Source organism: Geosmithia morbida (genome assembly GCF_012550715.1).
Source record: "Geosmithia morbida isolate 1262 chromosome Unknown scaffold_21, whole genome shotgun sequence".
NCBI classification, from domain to species: domain Eukaryota; kingdom Fungi; phylum Ascomycota; class Sordariomycetes; order Hypocreales; family Bionectriaceae; genus Geosmithia; species Geosmithia morbida.
Genome location: NW_023336208.1, coordinates 8,104 through 30,475, shown reverse-complemented (window position 1 = coordinate 30,475; position 22,372 = coordinate 8,104). Strand labels below are relative to the sequence as shown.

The following is a 22,372-nucleotide window of genomic DNA, read 5'->3' as shown; positions in this document are numbered from 1 at the left end:
CTCTATATCGTGTATCGATCGTTTGGCTGTGATCTCGAAGCTCGACGCCATCAGTTCGGCTTCCCTCACCCCAGCGGCCCGGACGGATGACGCGGCGGTGTGGGTAGGCAATAATGTAGCCATCGCACACACGGACAAGATCACGTGAGTACGCGGACGCTTGGCGTCGGATCCGTCGCGTCTTGGGATGCGCCGCTGCGAAGAGATCTTTCGACACCGCGCCGCTCTGTGGAAATGCTGAGATGGTCGCTGTGGGATTGTGCGGGTCTCGGAGAGTATTCAGGTGGTTCGCATCATCATTTCGCTCTTCGTCGTGAAGATGCCCGGCCAATAAATCCATCGACATGGCCTCTTTCTTGGGCCGAGTGTGACGCGACGGAGACGAAAAAAGGTGGAGAAGAAGGAAAGAAGAGGAAGGAGAGCTGCCTTCCCATTCAGGACTAGCGCATTCACGGGCGCAGTTTTGCGACGACAGGCGCGCGTGGAACGTTCCAAGCTCAGGCGGGAGAATGGCAGTCCTAAGTAGTGTTACGAGTAGGAGAGCAGTGTCAGCACCCCCAGATCATCTGTATTGGAAGATGTACAGTCATCTGTGCAGACCACATGCAACAGGATTAGCATGGCTACGCATGCCAGACGGGCGTCTATCCGCTGTTCGGCATGGAGGTCATCGTCATCGACTCTTGCAAGCCTTTTTTTTTTTTTCTTCTGCTTCAGCACCCTTTCCTCGCCTTGCTGACGAGCTTGTCGATTGGGTGACGTCGAGTTGAAGGCTTCCAAGGGCTTGACTGGTGGGTGCTGTGCATGCTATCAACACCTGGTCGCAGCACAAGACGCAAGCATGCATGTACTATATCAATGATATCGATAGGCGGGAGAGAAGCCGTGTGTCTGTCTGGACGAGCAGCGGATTCGTACCCGTAAAGCCATGTATCACCACGGGTATCCGTACCCTGCAATCTGCACAGATGAACGATGAACCGTATCAGTACATCGCAGCTGCTCGTAATCAACCTGGGGCTCTCCAGGCCTATCACGCCGTGAACTGTGAGCACAGCAGGTGCGACACACTCCACCGGCGCACATCTCCATCGCCAGGCCGACGGGTGGACCATCTGACACAGATTCCGTCTCTTATTGGCCAAGATCGACCTGGCCGCCGCCAACGGACCAATTGTAGTGGAAGAAGACAAGAAGCTCAGGCATTCTCTTTTATGCTTCAGAGACCCATAAACAAACAAACAAAGGCATAACTATCCCAGATACTAGTGTCAACAACCATAAATTACCAGTAATACTTTGTAGTATTATAGCCAAGTATATGATGATTACCAAAGCTTCAATGTTTTTTTTTTCTGTTTTTTTTTTCTGTTTTTGCTCTTACTGTTACTACTCTATCACCCCTTTTGTTCATCAACTCCCCCCTAGGAGACGACAGGGAACAGACGAAAACACATTTTCCTCCTCCTCCCCCCTCCCCCCCTCCATCTCCATCTTCTCTTTCCAGTCCTTCTCCGAGAGACAAGACAGCATTAGAAAGAAGGAAGCCACTTCCATGTGCTTTTGATCAGCGGCCGGACACACTTCTCATTTCCTCTGCGTGCCAATTGCCCTTTGTCTACCCACCCTCAAGAATTTCCATATGAGAAGCTACTCCAGCTCCTCCTAATTAATCGCCCAACCCACCTCATTTCCCTCTCTCTTTCTCTCTCTCTCTCTCTCTTTCTTCCTTCATTCCCTGACCTCCCCCTGCCACTCCTTATTCTAATAATAATATTACCAATCGCTGCTCAGGGGTGCTCCAACAACGGACGGCTTCTTGATTCTTTCTCCGAACTACCGCTTTGATCAGTATTGTTATCACTTACCAACCCATTCTGTCGCGCTCGGCTTTCTCTCTCTATTTTGGCAGTTTGGCAGCGCCCTCTCACCAAACCACCTGCCGCAGTTGGATGCCTACTTCATAATATCCAAAGGGAAGGAAAAAAACACGGCGCGCCGACTTCGCGTCACGCATATCACAGCATCACAGCATTCAAAGAAAAAAAAATCAAAATCGACGCGCGCGAGATTACCATAACATACGCCTTTCACCCCCCCTCCCCCACGGAACAGAAACAACCATCAACTACGAGTCGCGTCGTAACAGACTCACAAAGCATCTATACCGATCTCTGCCACATCGCACAAACACATCTGACTATAATGGATGCACGGGTATGTGAACATCGAGAGGGAGAATGAGAGAAATCGGAATGACACTCGTTCCATGGCGTGTTGTCGCACCACCTGTATATCAAGGGAGGGAGAGAGAGAGAGAGAGAGAGAGAGAGAGAGAGAGCTGAAAACCTTTACTGACGATTGATGTAGCCCTTCAGACCTCGCGGTGGCGAGAATGCCGTCCCCTCCCTCCATCAACGGCACAAATCGACGGGCAACCTGTCGAGCAAACCTCTAAACGGCGTCAATCCCGGCTTCCGTGGCCCTGCCAAGCGCGCCGCTTTCGGCGACGTGACAAACACCACCAAGCACCACAATGTCGTCGGCCTTGGACGCGACGGCCACAAGGTGCACAAAGCCCACTCCGTCCTCAACCTCGACCGATCGTCTCTGAACTCCAACGCTGCCAAGGAGAACACAATCTCCGTCTCCAAGGACCCGCTTACGCGTCCGGCAGAGAAGGCCCAACCTCTGTCGAGCAAGAGCGCCAACATCAGCATCAGCATCGGCAGCAGCAGAAACAACACCGACGCCGGCAAGGCCCCGGCCAAGAAGAGCAGCGTCGTGACCGTCGACGTCAAGCCCGCGGCAGTCGGCAGGGAAAGCCTGCTGTCTGCGCGTGAGGACACCCGCGGGACGCACACGGAGACGCAGGCAGTCGAGCCTCGTCACCGTCAGAGCCAGCCGCGGCTCAAGCAGCCGCAGCCGGAGCCGGCTCCTCGAAAGACCCAAGGTCGGGACCTCGACAGCCTGACCTGCCAGGATCTGGTGGGCCGTCATGACGCGCGGGACAAGGAGCCCGACGTGTCTCTCCCGCCGCTGTCGGACGCGCCCACGCACAGCGCCCAGCTGACGTCGGCCGCCTCGTCTGATAGGGACAGCGCCGCCACCGTATCGTCGGAAGCCTACGACGTGCTGCCCAGCGACCAGATGGACATGGTCGCACGCATCCTGCGTGCCCAGGACGACACGACGCTCGATGAGCTGATCGGGGGCCACGGCCAGGACGAACCCGCCGTCCCCGCGCTGTCCGTCACGTACGGGGAGCCGGCCGTCGAGGCTGTCGGCCCCGCCGCCGACAACCAGACGACGACGCTGTCCGAGACGGAGGAGCAGTGGTACGACGACGAAGAGTCCTGCGAGGATGACGACCAGGGCTACACAACGTCGCACTCCCTCCGATCCCGCGACATGACGGGCGGCGTCACGACGCTGCTACAGCCCCGGGTCACGTCGCGTGTGCAGCGTGAGCTGGACGAGGCCAAGGCCGAGGTCCTGGCCACGCGACCGCCCGAGGATGTTGATGATGAAGCCTGGGACGTCAGCATGGTTGCCGAGTACGGCGACGAGATCTTTGACTACCTGCGGGAGATGGAGGTTAGTCTGAACCCACCTTGGCACCTCCCCAACACACGCGCACACACACACACACAGAGAGAGAGAGAGAGACGCTGACATTCCCCTCCCCCTTCTCACCATTCAGGTCAAGATGCTGCCGAACCCGCACTACATGGAGCACCAGACCGAGATTCAGTGGTCGATGCGCGCGGTCCTTATGGAGTGGCTGGTGCAGGTCCACGGACGCTTCCACCTGCTCCCCGAGACGCTCTTCCTGACGGTCAACTACGTGGACCGATTCCTGTCGAGCAAGGTCGTCTCCATCGGCAAGCTCCAGCTGGTGGGCGCGACGGCCATCCTCGTGGCCTCCAAGTACGAGGAGATCAACTGTCCGTCCCTGCAGGAGATCGTCTACATGGTGGACGGCGGGTACAGCGCGGAAGAGGTGCTCAAGGCCGAGCGCTTCATGCTCAGCATGCTCGGCTTCGAGCTCGGGTGGCCCGGTCCGATGAGCTTCCTCCGGCGAGTCAGCAAGGCCGACGACTACGACTACGACACGCGTACGCTGGCCAAGTACTTCCTCGAGCTGACCATCATGGACGAGCGGTTCGTGGCGTCGACGCCCAGCTTCCTGGCGGCGGGCGCGCACTGCCTCTCGCGCCTGATCCTCAACAAGGGACCCTGGACCAAGGCGCACGTCCACTACTCAGGCTACACGTGGGGTCAGCTCAAGCCCCTCGTCACCATGATGATCGAGTGCTGCGACGACCCGGACAACCACCACCGCGCCGTCTTTGACAAGTACGCCGAGAAGAAGTTCAAGGAGGCGTCCGTCATGGTGCAGTCCGTCCTCGATGCCGGCTTCACCCTGCCTCACGATACCATGCCTGTCAGGGTCAGGCAAGCCGGCCACGCGGGCGCGTCGTACATGGATGACCTGAACATGCAACCTGCTCCTCTGAGCATTGCTTAGGTTTTTTTTCCTCTCCTTCTTTCTCTCCTCTTCTCCTTCTTCTGTGGCATACTCTCTCCTCCCAGCCATGTCAGACCAAACCTTTTTTTATACCCTCCCACCACCACCTTATAACCAGTTTCTGTCATGGTCATGATATACCCTATCTTCTCTCTCTCTCTCTCTCTCTCTCTCTCTCGGCACCATATACTTGGACCAGGCTGGTTTTATTTTCACGAGTTTGATGAAGTCTATTTCCTTCTCTTCTTTCAGGACGGCGTCAAAATGTATGATCCATACGGTTACTCTTTTTTCTGCCCCTCCCCCCCCCACCCAGAGACGTCGATTCGAATGTCATTGTTTGAAACACCGTCTTTTTTTTTCTTTCCAAAACGAGACGACCTGTTCTTTGCATTTTGCATTTTTTATTTTTTATCTTATAGATACAAGTTTGGAAGGGAAAGGTGGGAAAGGGGATAATGGTGTTGTTCTTCTTTTTTCTTCTTCAATTGGCGTTTCGGTAGTTTTCTTCTGTTTATTATCTGGTTAATTTTTGTTTTTGTTTGTGCTTTATATATATATATATCGGACCGGATAATAAGTAATTGGCATGATCAGAGTGTACAGGTACGGGTGCATACGGCGTGTGATGGAGTGGTGCGTGTGTCGCGAGTGATGTGATATTAATATATATATATATATATAGGAGTATGTACGAATGTGGTATCACGTAGGAATAATTTTTTTTTTTTTGGGGGAGGGGGGTAGGAGTGTATTGGGGATTTGCCAATCACTACTCCTTACATGGTATTATTCCATCTGTCGGTTCGGCATGACGGCTGCATTATTGACAAGAGACAGGACACACCAACCCTCGTGCCCTTTCCTCGTATGTACGTCGTACGTCGATCGGAGTTCCTGGCCGAGCTTTGACGTGGCACGTGAGATGGCGGCGCGGGTGGTACGGTACGGTACGGTACGGCAGGTGCGGTCAATGAGAGGAGAAGGAGAAGGACAGACTGGACAGGGGGGAAACAAAAATACAGGGGGAAATGAGGACTCTGATGGGCGGAGAATGCTTTGGGGGGAGGGGAGGGGGAAGAGGTAGGGGCCCATCTGTTCCAGTCCATGATATTTTCTTGTATGAGGAATGTCTACCTATGTAGGTGCTCGCAGTATAATAGCCATCCATCATGTAGGTCTTCTTACTTGATTTGCGGTTATATGTCATGATGAGGGGGGGGGGGGGGATGCTGCTGATATTAGCATACAGAGTATTAATACAATACCGAGTACGGAGCAATAATCTGTACTCGTACTCGTACTAATAAAGACCAGCGTAATCCTGAGACTCGCACTGGCCGAATCGGAATCTAGTCCGGGATATTTCCGAAGGGGACAAGGAAGAAGCCGGACGTACGGAGGATGGGGTAAAGGGAGAGAGAGGTAAGGTATGGGTTCAGGCAGCAGGGTATCAAAGTCTAGATGACACCGTACGTAGTAGTAGTATTGGGGGGGGGGGGGGGGTAGTGATACATATATATAAATATATGTATACATGTAAATATATGTATACATGTAAATATATGTATACATGTAAATATATGTATAATATATATATATATATATATATAATTGTACGGCTCACGTCTAAACTCACGAGTAATAGGATAATATCCCCAAGGGTCGACCACTTAAACTTCTCAGAATACCACTACACGTACAGATTACGTGTACGGAGTATAGGTATCCAGGACAGCAGAACCCAGTTGCAGGGAGCAGCTTGTTGTGAAGGATCAAGAATGGGCAGTACAGTTTTATCGATACTCCGGTGATACGAGTACAGATTAGTATTAATAATAATGACAGACCAAGGTAACCTTTTTGTGCCTGAAAGTTCAGGGGAAATAAAGTGTGTGTGTGTGTGTGTGTGCCGCACTATCAAGTACAAGGATCATCACAAGTGCAATATATATACTCCCCGTTACATCCCTGGAATGAATGCCGGGCGAATCCGGGAGGGAAAGAGCAACGGTGACAAAATATAAATCGAAAAAAAAAAGATTAAAAAAAAATACTCTTGCAAAACGTAACAGGAGGGGGGCAAAGAAGAAAGAGGGGAAGAAAAAAAAAAAGGGCCGCGGAGTAGACGGAAAGAGCGAGTCGAGCTAAATCTGTATGTGCATGACTAATATGTACATGTACATGCGTAACCGACACCCATCACCTCTCGTATCACCTCGTACAGGCCAAACTGCCGGGTATGAAATCTGTGGTAGCGGTACAGGCACCTGGCGGTATACAGGTGCGAGCAGCACCTGTAGCGCTGACCCCATAGGCAGAGGCTAGAGGCCTAGCAGGCTAGCAGGCTAGACCCTAGCAGCCAGCAGGCGGGACCCGCTGGAACACCAAAAGGTGTCAAGGTCTCAGCACCCCAGTCCGAGCGAACCCCCAATCTCATAATAATAATCTCCTCTCCGCATTTTCCTTCTCCTCCACGTCTCGAGCTTTTCCGCTAGAGCATTCCAAGAAGGCAGGAAAGGCAAGATTAAAAAAAAAAGGAATCCATTCACTAGCACTAGACAGAGTCAGCTCTGAAATTCTCTCCTTCTCTCTCTCTCTTCTTTTCCCTTCTCCTTAGCCTTCTCCCCCCCCACCCCCCTCCCCAACATTAAAACTCTTCGCGCGCTTGTGTGTGTGTGTGTGTGTTTATTTTTATTCCCCCCCCCCCCTTCTTTCTGGGGAAGAAGAATATCTGGACCCGTGTTTGTCTTGTCTCAGAACGGTTCACAAAACCCACACCACACCTTCCTTCAAGCCAACTTGTCCTCTCTCTCTCTCTCTCTCTATCTTTCTCACTCACTCTCTCTCTCCATCACTCTCAGGCGATCCTATCGGTTTCCCCAGAATTGATCGCCTTTACCGGCCATTGACTTTTTCCGTCCCCACCCCCCGAATCGAACGACGACAACGAGAATAAGAAGAAGGAGAAGGAGAAGAAGAAGAAGAAGCGACGACGACGACGACGACGGCAATGGCGACAGTCAAGGATGTTGTGAAAGAGACCCTCGTTGGAGGAGGACGTGCCTCTCTCGACGACGCCGACTCACCACAACTGTCCGTCCAGTCTAGGGCCCGTTTCATCAGCAATGCCGTCAAGGACCCGGAGACGGGCGAGCTCTACCTCGGCACTGACGAGTTCATCAATGCCATAACGCCCCAGGACGAGGACTTCCACAAGATCAAGAGGGAACAGTACTCGATCCTGTTCCGCGTGGCCGACCGCAAGAACAACGGACGCGTCACCATGTCCGACTGGGGCGTCTTCGAGAACCTCCTGACCAAGCCCGACTCCGAGTACGAGGTGGCCTTCCGGCTCTTCGACGTGGACCGGACCGGCAACGTGCGGTACGACGACTTCCGCCAGCTGTACGAGCTCAACAAGGGCGCCGACAGCATCCCCTTCGACTGGGACGGCGAGTGGGCCAAGCTGTACATTGGCAGCCGGCAGAACCGCCACAACCTCGACTACCCGCAGTTCGCGCAGATGCTGCGCGGCCTGCAGGGCGAGCGCATCCGCCAGGCATTCCACAGCTTCGACAGGGATGGCTCGGGCTACATCGAGCCCGAGGACTTTGGCCGCATCATCGTGCAGACGGCGCGCCACAAGCTGTCGGACCACCTGCTCGACAACCTGCACACGCTCTGCAACATCTCGCAGGGCAGCCGCGTGTCGTACGCCAACGTGCGCGCCTTCCAGAACGTCATCCGCGACATGGACCTGCTCGAGCTCATCGTCCGCCGCGCCGTCGCCCGCTCCCCGGACTCGAGGATCACCCGCACCGACTTCCTCAACGAGGCCGTCAAGATCACCCGCTCCTCCCTCTTCACCCCGATGGAGGCCGACATCCTCTTCCACTTCGCCGGGCTCGACAAGCCCTCCGGCCGCCTGGGCCTCGCCGACTTCGCCAAGGTGCTCGATCCCATGTGGCGCAACCCGACCTACAGCGCCGGCGCCGGCGACGTCGCCCCGACCGGCGACGTCCCCCCCCTGGCCAGGAAGGCGACCGGCACCCTCCTCCACGGCGTGCTCGAGTCCGTCTACAACTTCGGCCTGGGATCCGTGGCCGGCGCCTTCGGCGCCTTCATGGTCTACCCCATCGACCTGGTCAAGACGCGCATGCAGAACCAGCGCGGCGCCCAGCCGGGCCAGCGCCTGTACAAGAACTCGATCGATTGCTTCCAGAAGGTGGTGCGCAACGAAGGTTTCCGCGGCCTGTACTCGGGTGTCCTGCCGCAGCTGGTCGGCGTGGCGCCCGAGAAGGCCATCAAGCTGACGGTCAACGACCTCGTCCGCGGCGCCACCAAGGACAAGGATGGCAACATCAGCCTGGCTGCCGAGATCCTCGCCGGTGCCTCGGCCGGTACATGTCAAGTTGTATGTGAAGCTCTCCTCCTCCTCCTCCTCCTTCTCTTCTCCTACTTTCCCCCCCTCTCTTCTTCTTCATTCTTGATGATGATGAGACAAGCCTGACACGAAACAAAAACAAAACAAAAAACTAACAAATTTTTTTTCTTCTCAACGCAGGTCTTCACCAACCCCCTCGAGATCGTCAAGATCCGTCTACAGGTGCAGGGCGAGATTGCCAAGTCGGGAGGCGGCGCTCCCAAGCGGTCGGCCATGTGGATAGTGCGCAACCTGGGCCTGGTGGGCCTGTACAAGGGCGCGACGGCGTGCCTGCTGCGTGACATGCCCTTCTCGGCCATCTACTTCCCGGCCTACTTCCACCTGAAGAAGGACTTCTTTGGCGAGTCGCCGACGCAGAAGCTGAGCGTGCTCCAGCTCCTGACGGCCGGAGCCATCGCGGGCATGCCGGCGGCCTACCTGACGACGCCGTGCGACGTCATCAAGACGCGCCTGCAGGTCGAGGCGCGCAAGGGCGAAGCTCAGTACACGGGTCTGAGGCACGCCGCCCGCACCATCTGGCGGGAGGAAGGGTTCCGCGCCTTCTTCAAGGGCGGACCGGCCCGCATCTTCCGCTCCTCGCCGCAGTTCGGCTTCACCCTCGCCGCCTACGAGGTCCTGCAGACCTTGCTGCCCATGCCGGGAGGCAAGAAGGCCACCGAGGCCAGCGCCAGCGCCGGCGTCGGCGCCGGCGTCAGCGCGACGGCCACCTCGGTCGTGGACACGACGCCCCTCGGACGGAGCCGTAATGCCCTCAAGGTGATTCTCGATCTTGATGAGGATTTCGGTCGTGCCAAGCTGCCTGATGCTCTGGGATGGAAGTCGCTTCCTAGGTCTATGGGAGGAGGTGGTGGATCGGCATAAAGTTGTCTCTTCTTCTTCCTTTCTCTTCTTGTTTCTCGTCTCGTTGTTTCTTGCTTCTCGTCTCTCCCTCCTCTCTCTCCCTCTCCCTCCCTCTCTCTCTCTCTCAATCTCTCAATCTCTCTTCCTCCCTTTGTTTCTATCTGTTTCGTGTATGTGCCTTTTGTCCATCTGATCTTAGTAGCATCAGAATATGGCGTTTTTTTTGTTGTCTGTTTTCTTCTTTGCCCCCATCAAATCTCTAGCCATGACTCCATGTTTTTTCTCCCTCATCTTTTTCTTTTTACCCCATCAGACTTGTTCACGTCACTGTGTTCCTTTTGTGATATACATATATACATTGATATTGATACAAGAGAAATGTAGAGGAGGAATTTTGAGATTCTAGATGGAAATTAGAGGGCCATCTTCTCTGAGGCATGTACTATTGTCGCATGTCGTATGTCATATGTCGTCGGAGCGGGAAAGAAGTGTTTACATGTACGTGATGTGTGTACGGTGTAAGTTGAATGTAGATTGACGAAAACATGTAAAACCGATCTGATCTGAAATGACGGACCTTTTTTTTTTTTTGTCAGGCTGTCCAGGGTAAGTGCCAGTGCGAACCGAGACAAGACTTGTGATTGTATCAATATGTGGGAGATGATATAATACATTATATTACTCCGTATATTATCCTATATTATGATATTACGCCATTTTCATCTTCTTACTTGTCCCGCCCTCATCAGCCGACGGTCCCCTCGTCAACATCTGCACCATCCCACCACAAGGTCTAGAGGCTCGACCACGACAGCGGAGAAACCCCCTCACAGATCCCGACCCCGACCGACCCCGACCGAACAAGAAGATGGAATTCCTCGTCGTGGTGTCGGCCATCTTTGGCTGGGTGTATTTCCTGCTATGGAGCCTGTCATTCTACCCCCAGGCCCTGCTCAACTGGCGACGACAATCTACGTCTGGGACTACGGTTGATTTTCCTCTTCTCAACATTTTGGGTATTWCTACTTCTCTCCTACCTTGTCCTTTCCCCCCCCCCCCATTTTCTTTTCAACTCTCCCCTCTCCCCCCCCTCTTCCCCTCCTCTCCCCCTCTTCTCTCCCCTCTCTCCCTCCCCCTCCCCCTCCCTCCAAGCTGACATATCTAGGCTTCACGGCATACTACGCCTCCAACCAGGCCTTCCTGAGCTCGACAACCGTCCGGGACCAGTACGCGTCGCGACACTCCGGTCTGGAGCCCACGGTCCGCCTGAACGACGTGTGCTTCGCTCTTCACGGACTGATCCTCAGCATCGTCACGACGTCTCAGTACCTCCTCCCCAGGACGCTGTGGGGATTCGAGCCCAGCGTCGGGTCCCGGCCGAGCAAGGTGGCCCTGGGCGTGTACGCGGGCAGCCTGGTCGGGGTGGCCGTCACGCTCCTGCTCGCCGCCGGGTCCGGGTCCGGCGCGGCCGACGACGACGACGGCGACGACGGCTGGCGCGCCCTCGACGTCGTCTACGCGGTGGGCTACGTCAAGGTGGTGGTCACCCTGGTCAAGTACACGCCCCAGGCGCTGCAGAACTGGCGCAACCGGAGCACCGTCGGCTGGAGCATCGCGCAGATCCTGCTCGACCTGGGCGGTGGGGTCCTCAGCCTCGCGCAGCTGGCCATAGACAGCTACCTCGAGCGGGACTGGAGCGGCGTCACCGGTAACCCGGTCAAGTTTGCCCTGGGGAATGCCAGCCTGCTGTACGACGGTATCTTTGTCGTGCAGCACTACATCTTGTATAGGCATGCTCGGGAGGATAAGGGTGGTGGAGAAGAAGAAGAAGCAGATGAAGGTGCCGAGGTGGACGAGGAGAGGAGAGCTCTCTTGTAGGTTGGGGGGTAATCGAAACAGAAAAGGGAGAATATGGTTGGTATCTTTTCATGATCTGCTATATTATATTATATATATATATATATATTATAAGGATCAAATAGACCTGAAATAAGTCAAGAAAAACAAAAACCCCCCTCCAATTCGTATGTATGCTCGCTTTTCGATATACCTTCTCCTCATTCCCGACACGATCAATTCAGCTTGTCACCCCCCACTCTCAAGCCGACGCCCAAGACTACGCAAGCCCTCATGACGGCCATGGAGCCCAGCAGGCCAAAGTTGAGCCAGTCCTCCAGCCTCCAGGCCCCGAGGGCCAGGCTGGCGTCCAGACCGCCGAACTCGCGCACGCTGGCGGCGATGTGGAGCGCGTCGGAGAGCAGCATGCCCATGCACATGACGCGCCAGAGACGGTGGTCCCTGCTCCTCAGGCGCAGGACGACGACGAGGTTGAAGACGAAGACGATGTGGAAGATGGCCAGCATGTCTGTCAGGATACGGATATGAATGAGGTCTCCTCCTCCTCCTCCTCCTCCTCCTCCGCCTTCTCCTACTGTCGCTGATGCCAATACATGGTTGTTGCTGTCATGCATGCCGCCGCTGCTGCTGCCCCCGGTCCCGGTCAATGTCCCGTTGTAGACCGGCGCCGAGACCGAGATGGTAGGGCTCGTGATCAAGGGATTGTGCGGCGAGACTGCGTCGAGGAACTGCGAGGGGTGGCAGAGCAGGAGGTAGGCTCCGTTCAGGGCGCAGGCTGGTTCGATGTAGAACATGAGGAGACGGTAGATGAATGGTACGGGGGGGTTTGTGTCCTGTTGCTGCTGTTGCTGCTGTTGCTGCCGTTGCGGTTGTTGCGGTTGTTGCGGTTGTTGTGGTTGTTGTGGTTGGTATTGCTGCTTCTGCTGCTGCTGCTGCTGCTGCTGCTGGGTGGTAGCAGTTGCACTTGATGGGTTGAAGACTGCCATGATTTGTCGTGCTTGTGCGTGTGTAATGCCAGTATTATGCCCAAGTGCTTTGTTTTGGCTGTCGGTACTGTATCAATCAAGTTTTGTATGCGACCATGTGCCGATGCTGATGATGATGATGCTGATGACGTAATATGCAGTATCGTAAGAAGAGTAGTATGACGCAGCGCATCGGATGGAAGAGTTGGGAGAGGCAAGAGAGAGAGAGAGACAGGAAGAGTCGGGAGTATTAATACTGATGATGGATAGGTACGGAATACTGTAGTTATAAATATATAACAAAAATTATACGAGTAGATCAGGAAGAAAAAAAAACAATAAAAACTATAAGAAAAAAGAAAGCGAGGAAAAAAAAGAGAATCGGTCAAGAGCGGCCGCTCTTTTGACTAACGCGTCTCTACGGAGTAATCACTATATCGTCTTGTTTCTCAATAATACGAACTCTTTTTTTTGGTTTGTTTTTTTTTTTTTAATTTAATTTTCCTTTTCCTTTTCTATTATTTTTTTTTGGTTTGTTTTTTTCTTCATCTCGCTCTTCTTTCTCTTCTTCCCTTCTTCTCAGACCTTGCTTACTCATCACACACACTCTCTCAGTCTCGCTATTTTTCTATTTCTCTTGAAAAGAAGAACATCTTGTCAGATCAGATCCCCCCCCCCCCCAAAAAAAAAAGAGGCGGCCGCCTGCTCTAAAAGAAGAAAAAGAAAAAAAAAAGAAAAGTCCATCCCCCCTCCCCACCTTTTAATTCGGTGTGGAGACACACATAAAGATAACATGACACGACAACCCCTTCAAAGCCCAAGGGAACTTCTTTTAAGGGATAAAACCTCCATCATCGAGGTTACGTTTCATGATTGGCGATTTTTTTTTTGGGGACTGAAAGTCTTCATTGACAGGAAGCTTCCATCTTTCAAGAGTGTTAGTAGTAGTTCGTATCTTGGTAGGGACTAGACAAGATATATATATATATATATATATATATACATATATAATACGTGTAATGAATACATTGTCACATTATCATGATACATATGATATTCATCAATCATCCGCAAGTCACGTCAAGCAAGATACCAAAGTAGGAAGTATAGTAATAGTAATGAACTATTATTATTATTATGGCAAAGTAAGAAATCCCCTCCTCCTCCTCCTCATCCCAACACTCCAATTGGGAATGTTCGATGATCTATCTTCCAGCCCCCCCTCTCCTCCATAGTCGGCCGCCCCCCCCCTCTCTCTCTCTCTCTCCCATGCTCCGCTTACGGATGGCATCAGGAGGGGAAGGGGGGGGGAAGGCGGCGAGATCAAATCTGATCTGCTGTGATACATCCGAGACGTAGTAGTAGCAGTAGTAGCAGTAGTAGTAATAGTAGTAGTGCTGATACCGAGTACGGATGCATGCAGTCACGACACGCGTGGGTACTAATCTGTGTGAGTACTACGAGTACATGATACTATAGGTATGTAATCTGTACTCGTGGGAATATCGTGATACTCTTGCTCTATCTTCATGCATCATGAGATACATGGATACATACATGATACAGACCTGCGTCAACTCCTGATAATAGCACTGCTACTGCTACGGATTACTACCACTGCTACTGATACTAGTCGAAATCATATGCTTTACACGGGTACCTCAGGTATTACATTTACCCCGTCATCAGGAGCATCGACGATACTCAATCGTATCAACGTGTGCCAGCTCTACCGCACACGCACACACGCACACACGCACACGCACACACACACGGATCACCGGTAATGATTTACTGCATCCTCACCTGTCCCAGCTTTGTCAGAGCGTCGTCGTCGTCGTTTTCATTTCATTTTATATCTTATTCCATGTATCAAGTCCCAACTTGTCAAGGTACATATATATAATACAGAAAGCCAGGCCATGCAGTGCAGGCATGAATGCGAAGCAAGAGCAGATGGCTCTGCAATGATACACATCTCACGCTCACATCACATAATTCATCGTCTTCCCCCCCCCGACACAGATCACCCTCTTGGCCCGACCGACATCGTACACGCCACCCTCCCCAAACCTATCTCTCCCCTCGTCGCTCTGCAGGATCGCGTCGGTCATCCACCTGCCCATCTCATCCCTCGAGAGCCCCTCCGGCGGCCGCGCCACCTGCACCACCCCGCGCACCTTGCCGTTGATCTGCACCGCGCACGCCTGCCGTCCCGGCCGGAGCAGTGAGCCCTCGTCGCTGCCGTCCACCTCGGGGAAGCCGGCCGAGAAGACAGAGGAGGTAGAGCCGAGGCCGCCGCCGCCGCCGCCGCCGCCGCCGGCGCGCTCCCCCTCCCCGCCGTCGCAGAGCATGCTCCAGCACTCCTCCGCAAACGCCGGCGCGATGGGTGCCACCATGCGGACCATCGCCCTGGCGGCCTCGACCTTGATCACGTCGCTCGCTCCCGCCGTGCTCCCCGCCCCGACCGCGTTCGTCAGGCTCATCAGGTCCGACACGGCCGTGTTGAGGGAGTAGACGTCGTCGTACGACTGCGTCACCGATCGGATCGTCTTCTGCACCTCGCGCCAGATGCTCGAGTCCGCCTCCCACCGCCGCGCCAGCTCGCCGTCCGGGGGCGACGACTCTATCCGCGCACGCATGCCCGTCAGGTACTCCTTGGCTGTGCTTGTGCTTGTAGCCGTGCTCGTAGCCGTACCTGTCGTCGTACTCGTCGCTATAGCCTTCGCCGCCGCCGACGCCGCCGAGACCTGGTCGTACAGCCGATGCAGCCACCGCGTGACCCCCACAATCTTGGCGCCGTCCCAGTTGAGCACGTCGCCCACCGGCGCCTGGAAGAGCATGTGCGCCCGCGTCGCGTCGGCCCCGTGCTTGGCAATCGTCTCGCCCGGGTCCACGCCGTTGTGCTTCGACTTGGACATCTTCTCGTACGCAATCGTCGCCTGCTTCCCCGTAGCCTTGACCCGCGGCTTGCTCGCGTCCGAAGCGTCCACCTCGTCCGGACGCAGGAAGCGCCCGCTGTCCGGGTCCACAAACGTCTTGCCGTGCACCATGCCCTGCGTGATGAGCCGCCTGAATGGCTCCGCCACGGCTGCTGCTGCTGCCTTGGCCTTCTCCCCGCCCTTCCCCGCCGCCGCCGCCGCCGCCGCCGCCGCCTCGCCGACTCCGTACTGGGGTAGCACGCCGGCCGACGCCAGGAATTTGTACATGAAGCGCGCGTACAGCAGATGAAGGATCGCGTGCTCCACGCCGCCCAGGTACACGTCGACGGGGAGCGACCGCGCAGCCTCGGCCGAGAGGAGCTCGTCCTCGTTGTGCGGGTCCGCGAACCGCGCGTAGTACCAGCTCGAGTCGACGAAAGTGTCCATCGTATCCGTGTCCCGGCGTGCCTCGCCACCGCAGCTGGGGCACGTCGTCTCGACAAACTCGCGCGACGACTCGAGCGCGTTCCCTGCCTTGCCCTCGGCCCAGTGGCCGTCCACCTCCGGCAGCCTGACCGGCAGGTCCCTCTCGGGTACGGGCACGGCCCCGCACGAAGAGCAGTGCACGATGGGGATGGGCGTCCCCCAGTACCGCTGGCGGCTGATGAGCCAGTCGCGTAGCCGCCACTTGTCGACCCGCTCAGCCAGCCCGGACATCTCGAGCATGCGCACCATCATGGCGCCCGCCTCGTCCGACCTCCTACCCTTGAAGGGCCCGCTGTGCTCCGTCATGATGCCGTGGTCCACAAACGGCTCCGCGCCCTCGTCCACGGCCAGCGTCGACGACCCGCCGTCCTGCGACGCCGGCGACAGCACCACGCGTACCGGCTGGTCGGCCCCGTGCTCGCGCCAGAAGGCGTGGTCGCGCACGTCGTGGCCCGGGACGCCCATGACCGCGCCCTCGCCGTAGTCGCCGACCACGTACGCCGCCACATAGACGGGTAGCGAGGCCTTGACGGGCTCGGGCGTGGCCTCGTGGAAGGCCAGCGGGTTGACGGCCCGCACCTGGGGCAGCATGTAGCCGACCTTGGAGTCCGGCGGCAGCCCCGGGAGCGTGTCGAGGAAGGCCTGGAGCTCCGGGTCCGACCTGGCTAGCTCCACGACGGTGGGGTGCGTCGCCGCCAGCGCCACGTACTGGACGCCGAAGAGGGTGTCGGGCCGCGTGGTGAAGACGTCCAGGTTGGCTCCGACGTCGCCGCCCAGCGCCAGCACGGGGAACTTGATCCTCGCACCCGTCGACTTGCCCAGCCAGTTCCTCTGCTGGGCCAGCACCCGCTCCGGCCACGCGCCGTCGGCCGCCAGCGTGTCCAGGTCCTCGAGCAGCGACTCACTAAACTCCGAGATGCGTAGGAACCACTGCTTCAGCCGCCTCTTCTCCACCTTGGCCCCGGACCGCCACGACAGCCCGTCGGCATCCACCTGCTCGTTGGCCAGGACCGTCTTGTCCACCGGGTCGTAGTTGACCTCGGCCTCTTCCTGGTACGCTAGGCCTCGCTCGTATAGCATGAGGAATATCCTCTGCGTATGTTTGTAGAATTCGGGGTCACACGTCGTGAGTTCCTGCCTAGTGTTAGCCCCCCCAAACCCCATCATTCCCCAAATGATCCTTCCAGAGGCGCCAACAAAAAAAAAGAAAGAGATAGAGCGAGAGATGTATAAAGAGAGGGAGAGAGAGAGGGAGAGAGAGGGGGAGAGAAGGAGAGAGAGAGGGGGGGTGAGAGAGAGGGAGAGAAGAAATGGAGGGCACATACTCGATCCCAGCTCCAGCTAGCATTCATAGCTTCGAGCTGCTCCTTCATCCTGGCAATATTGCTCCTCGTCCACCGGTCGGGAGCCACGCCCCTCTCCAGCGCGGCATTCTCGGCCGGCAACCCGAACGCGTCCCAGCCCATGGGAAGCATGACGCTGTCCCCCCTGAGCCTCCTGTACCTGGCCACCACGTCGGCAATAGTGTACACGCGCAGGTGACCCAGGTGCAGCGTCCCCGAGGGGTAGGGGAACATGGGGAGGATGTATTTCGAGTCCGCCCCTCCATCGGTGATTCGCCGTCCGTCCTGCCGCTCCCTCCAGATCTTGCGCCACTTTTCGTCTAGGGCTGGCAGGTCAAGGGACGCATACCATCGTTTCGTCGCCGTCATCGGTGTACATGTAGCTCGTGATGCTGCTGCTGCTGCTGCGGCGGCGGCGGCGGCAGGGAACACGACGCGTCTCGTCGTCAGTAGACTGGCCATGCTGCTGCTGCGGCAGCACAAGGCCGCATGCCTCGCGTAAAGCATCTGCATTTCCTTCGGTCAAGGAAAGAAAAGGAAAAAGACACAGACAAAAAAGAAAAGAAAGAAAGAAAATCAGCGGCCCTCTATGTTATCATATCGAGAGTACTCAGTCGACTAGAGCTCTCGAGCTTGAAGCTCGTGATGTCTGTCACCACAAAAATCACCAATTCGATGGGGGAGAGGTAAAAGCGGGGCCCTCCCCGGAGTCAGGACAGGTACGATCAGCTCCAGCCAGGGTGACGATTCTGACTAATCAGTCATGATTCTTACTCTGACTACCCTACAGAGTAGTCTTACTCAAGAGACTTGATTCTGAGTAATTACTTGGCAGGTATTTATATATCTTTTGGTAAATAGTATAGATATAAAAAAATACTAACCCCATAGAATCAATCTGAAAATAAATCACTAGGCAATCCTATACTATATCCTTCTTTTCCTCTTTATCTTCTATTACTCAAATTCGCCACCCTGGCTCCAACGAGGGGAGACGTTGGATGCTGACTAAGATGACAGGCATTATTATCATATCATCGCAGTATCCAGACTTGTGAACCGTAATCTGTATATATATCGTATTATGTCTATCATATTATTGACAAGAATGAACGACGTTTTCGTCTTCATTCAAACTGCCGATGGCCTTGTTCCCTAGATTATAAAGATCACATGGTCGATACTGAGCGTATATTTCTCCATCACTACAACAGTAGCAGCAACAACAACAACAACAAAAACAACAGCAACTCTACCCCGACACGACGTCAAAGTCCGCGAGAGCACACAGAGTACGAGAGTACAGCACACGGAGTACAGCAATCAAGTTCCTTCTCGATAACCGAAATAATCGAATCAAAACTTGCTCTGTCCCTCCATCATCTGCATGACTCTTGCCTATTGTTGAATATAGTAGCCAATTATCGAACACGGTCACACACCATCACGCATACGCCGACATTCTTCTTCATCCGGGAGAAAAAAAAAAACGAAATCATTGGAAGAAATGTGTTATATGTACAGGTTCGCTCCAGTATATATAGATGTATAGATATAAAATGCAGGGAAAATCGAAACGAAGAGAGAAAAAAAAGACGCCAACTAGTCCAGGTATATCCGTATATGCAAAAATCTTTCCCTCCCTCTCGTCAAAAGTCTAGTCATGCCATGGGTATGTCTATCTCGCCGTCCATCATTTCCGCTCCGCTTCATCTGGACCTGCATACTTGCCGTTACTGTTCGTCCTTGGCAGCACTGACTCGTCGTCGTCTTCAGCCCCGTCTGTCTCGAGAAGGCCGTATGCAGCCTTGGATTCGTTGGTGCGGCCGGCCTGCTTCTTGCGATTCCCCCTGCGCCAGCGGAGGATGCCCAGCAGGCCACTATCAGCAAAGACGCACGGTGTTAGCTTTCAACTGGATTCCCATCACTTCTGTGGGATCGTGTGCTGTCATGTGTTCTCTCATCAAAAAGATTAAAGAAATCCACGATGCCAAAAAAAAAAATTCAAGAAAAAAAATAGAAGTCTTACAGTACTGTCACGGCACCGGCAATGGCACCAGCAACCAGAGCGCCCAGTATGGGAAGAGAGTGTCGGACAGCCTCGTCGTCGCTCTCGGAAGCCCCGGATTCATCAATGACGTGGCCGGCATCAGAGTCGGTGCTCGACTCGCCCGTCGGCACAGAGACGGCTGCAGAAGAGGGAATCGCCGAGTCGATGCTGAGGGACTCGGCCCTGGTGACCGCCTTGACGCCATGGCTCAGCCTGATGAGGCTACCAGTGTCCGTCTGGACGGCGGGCGTGGAGCCGATGATGCGGCCCTCGCTGTCGAGAGCGGCGATGCGTCCGTACCTGAGGACCTTGTCGACCCTGAACTCTGTCTCGAAGCCGTTGCGCGGGGACTGGGCGTAGACGTTTCCGGGGCCGTCGAGCTCCTTCGCATCATCCGACATGAGCTGGGGGTGTGCCGACGTGCGTGTTAGTCATGTGCCGTCGACTATACCATCCGACGGCCGGATCGACACGGGGTGCGAGCAAGGTTGGGACGTACCAGAACCCAGCGGGCCACCTCGGTAGCTCCGTTCCACGACACGTAGAAGCGGTGGTCGCCGCCGCCGTCGCCGTCGCCGACGTAGGAGATGTTGGGGCCCCAGCTGGGCTTGCCGACCCAGTTACCCTTCCAGATACGGTAGGCGATGACGTCGAAGATGCCGTGCTCCGAGGCCTTGACGGGACCGCGCTGGATATCCATGACCAGCTCGCCGTCGGCCGTGTACTCGGTGTACATCGGGTTCTGGCCCCACGCGACGACGACGTTGCCCGACGGCGTGCGCTGGACGCCGCCGCGCGACGCGCTCAGCAGCGACTGCGGGTGCTTCCACTCGTTGACGGCCCAGACCGTCTTGGCGTCGACGTCGTACTCGATCTCGAGACCGCGCGAACACCCACCGTCGTCGTCGTCGTCGCAGAAGCCGTTGCCGTCGGTGCGGTGGTTGTCGAAGAGGGTGATGCGATTGAGCCCGCTGACGCGAGCCTCGTGCTGGAAGGCGAAGTGCGCACCGCCCGTGCTGTTGCCGCTCACGTCCTCGAACATGTTCTTCTTGCCCCACATGACCCAGATGACCTCCTTGGTCTTGCCGTTGACCATGATGACCGTGCTGAGATGACGGTAGCTGACGAGGTAGTTACCCTCGCGGGTCTAGACGGAATGTTAACCTGTCTGTCCAGCAAACAACAGCAGCAATAACCCCGACATCGAAGAGAAGGGGAATTCTCTCTCTCTCTTTCTTTTTTTTTTCTTTTCCTTTTCCTTTTTTTTTTTTTTTTTTTTTTAAAAAAAAAAAACCCCTCCCGTATTTCCTGTCAAAGAAAAAAGCCAGAGAGAGAAAGAGGGGGAAGACGTGGTTTGAAGCCCGTACCTTTTCGACGGAATTCATATGGCAAAAGTCCCAGACATCTTCACCGCGATACTCCCACTCGCTGTCCTCGGGCGCAAAGTACCTGGTGGTGGCCCACTCGAAGATGACCTCGGTGGTGTCGGGGTCTACCTCCTGTATGGTGCAGTCGGCCAGCTTGCCGTCCTTGGGGCCTCCGACGGCCGAGAGGTCGGCGTCGCGGGTCGGGCACAGGATCATGAGGAGGTGGCCGTCGGCGGTGAGCATGGCCTCGTGCGAGTCGGGCGTGAGGCCGGAGAGGTCTCCGCGGCCGGCGAAGACGTAGATCTGCTTGTAGCTCTCGTCGTAGACGCGGACGTGCCCGTCGGCGTACGACGTCATGACGCGCCGGCCCCGGAAGTCCCAGGTGCGCGCCGTCTGGGCGAGACCGTCGTAGTGCTGGTCGGCCCAGACGAGGCTCAGGTCCTTGGACGAGACGATGCTGGGCCCCCACTGGCCGTACCGGCCCGCCATGAACATGTACGGGCTGTCGTGGTCGATCTTGGTCGGATCCCAGTGATTGACCTGATAGACGGGCGCCTTGATGCCGGACGAGTGGAAGGACTGGATGGGAACGTCGCCCAGGTCGCCGTCCTGGTAGGCCTCGAGGTCGAGGTGGTATGCCGAGTCGGCCGCGGCCGGGAGCACGGCCAGAGAGGCCAGAGAGGCCAGAGCCGCCAGACTAGCTGTTGCGGCGGGAAAGATGCCCATTGTGACGTTTCAAGAATAAGGAAAGAATAGGAAAAGAGATGCAGAGTCGAGCAGCAGCAGCAGCAGCAGCAGCAGCATATGTCGTCCCGTTACTGGGTCATCAAGTAGCGCTCCCTCTCTCTCCCTCTCTCTCTCTCTCTCTCTTTTGGATGTCTTTTTTATTGTTGGCGATGTCAAGGCAGATAGATCACCGGATGGTCGGACAGTAAGAGAGAAAGGGGGGGGGGTGGGGGGGTGTGGAGATGAAAGAGAAGAAGAAAAAAAAGAGAAACACCAAGCTGCGTCTGACTCCAGCCTTGGGGGAGGAGGAGGAGGAAGGAAAAGTGACGAGACCGGCTTGAGGATGAGACTGCATAGAATAGAAGAATGTTCCTCTCGACGGAATATGGAAGGAAGAGAAGATGAGGAGAAAGGAAACGAAAAAAAAAGAAGAAAAAAATACAGTATCAGTACGATGAGCCGATGTACCGTGTAGGGATATGTTCGCCTCTGCATCGACCCCCCGAATATCCTTCGGACCACCGGTCATACATGCACGGAGAGAGAGAGTATTACCACTAGCACATTATTATTATAGGCATCATCTCCCATAATTCCTCGTAGGATGCCTCGTAGGACACACTACTGTCGCTACATGGGGTGTTCTAGGCGTGTGTTATATAACTTAGGAGGTCAGGTATCATCATGTATGAGTATCAGTTGTAAAATGGGGCTGTTCAAGGGTCAGAGAGGGGTTGTCGTTTGTCGTTGTCGTTGTTTCCGGACCGCATCTGCGACTGACGACGGTCATGGGGAGAGGAAGAAGAAAGGGGAGTACACGCGTACCCTGCTGGGGGGGG

General features: G+C 55.3%; 6 protein-coding genes across 6 annotated transcripts; 3 read left to right on the top strand and 3 right to left on the bottom strand.

Moving 5' to 3' along the window:
* Window positions 1-2,205: 2,205 nt before the first annotated feature.
* GMORB2_4502 (Cyclin, C-terminal domain) lies at window positions 2,206-4,531 on the top strand (the record flags this gene model as incomplete). Its single annotated transcript, XM_035466476.1, has 3 exons — window positions 2,206-2,217; window positions 2,371-3,597; window positions 3,704-4,531. The coding sequence occupies 3 exons, from the start codon at window positions 2,206-2,208 to the stop codon at window positions 4,529-4,531; spliced, it is 2,067 nt and encodes a 688-aa protein (XP_035318245.1).
* Window positions 4,532-7,544: 3,013 nt separating this feature from the next.
* Window positions 7,545-9,839, top strand: GMORB2_4501 (solute carrier family 25 (mitochondrial aspartate/glutamate transporter), member 12/13; the record flags this gene model as incomplete). Its single annotated transcript, XM_035466475.1, has 2 exons — window positions 7,545-8,948; window positions 9,099-9,839. 2 exons carry the CDS (start codon window positions 7,545-7,547, stop codon window positions 9,837-9,839), a joined length of 2,145 nt encoding a protein of 714 aa, XP_035318244.1.
* Window positions 9,840-10,686: 847 nt separating this feature from the next.
* Window positions 10,687-11,696, top strand: GMORB2_4500 (cystinosin; the record flags this gene model as incomplete). The annotated part of the gene is made up of 2 exons (XM_035466474.1): window positions 10,687-10,834; window positions 10,984-11,696. The coding sequence occupies 2 exons, from the start codon at window positions 10,687-10,689 to the stop codon at window positions 11,694-11,696; spliced, it is 861 nt and encodes a 286-aa protein (XP_035318243.1).
* Window positions 11,697-11,890: 194 nt separating this feature from the next.
* On the bottom strand, window positions 11,891-12,661 carry GMORB2_4499 (uncharacterized protein; the record flags this gene model as incomplete). The annotated part of the gene is made up of 2 exons (XM_035466473.1): window positions 11,891-12,450; window positions 12,640-12,661. 2 exons carry the CDS (start codon window positions 12,659-12,661, stop codon window positions 11,891-11,893), a joined length of 582 nt encoding a protein of 193 aa, XP_035318242.1.
* A 1,964-nt stretch (window positions 12,662-14,625) lies between these two features.
* Window positions 14,626-17,852, bottom strand: GMORB2_4498 (leucyl-tRNA synthetase; the record flags this gene model as incomplete). The annotated part of the gene is made up of 2 exons (XM_035466472.1): window positions 14,626-17,137; window positions 17,446-17,852. The coding sequence occupies 2 exons, from the start codon at window positions 17,850-17,852 to the stop codon at window positions 14,626-14,628; spliced, it is 2,919 nt and encodes a 972-aa protein (XP_035318241.1).
* A 1,231-nt stretch (window positions 17,853-19,083) lies between these two features.
* GMORB2_4497 (Arylsulfotransferase (ASST)) lies at window positions 19,084-21,533 on the bottom strand (the record flags this gene model as incomplete). Its single annotated transcript, XM_035466471.1, has 4 exons — window positions 19,084-19,270; window positions 19,420-19,844; window positions 19,940-20,587; window positions 20,808-21,533. 4 exons carry the CDS (start codon window positions 21,531-21,533, stop codon window positions 19,084-19,086), a joined length of 1,986 nt encoding a protein of 661 aa, XP_035318240.1.
* Between the last annotated feature and the right edge of the window lie 839 nt (window positions 21,534-22,372).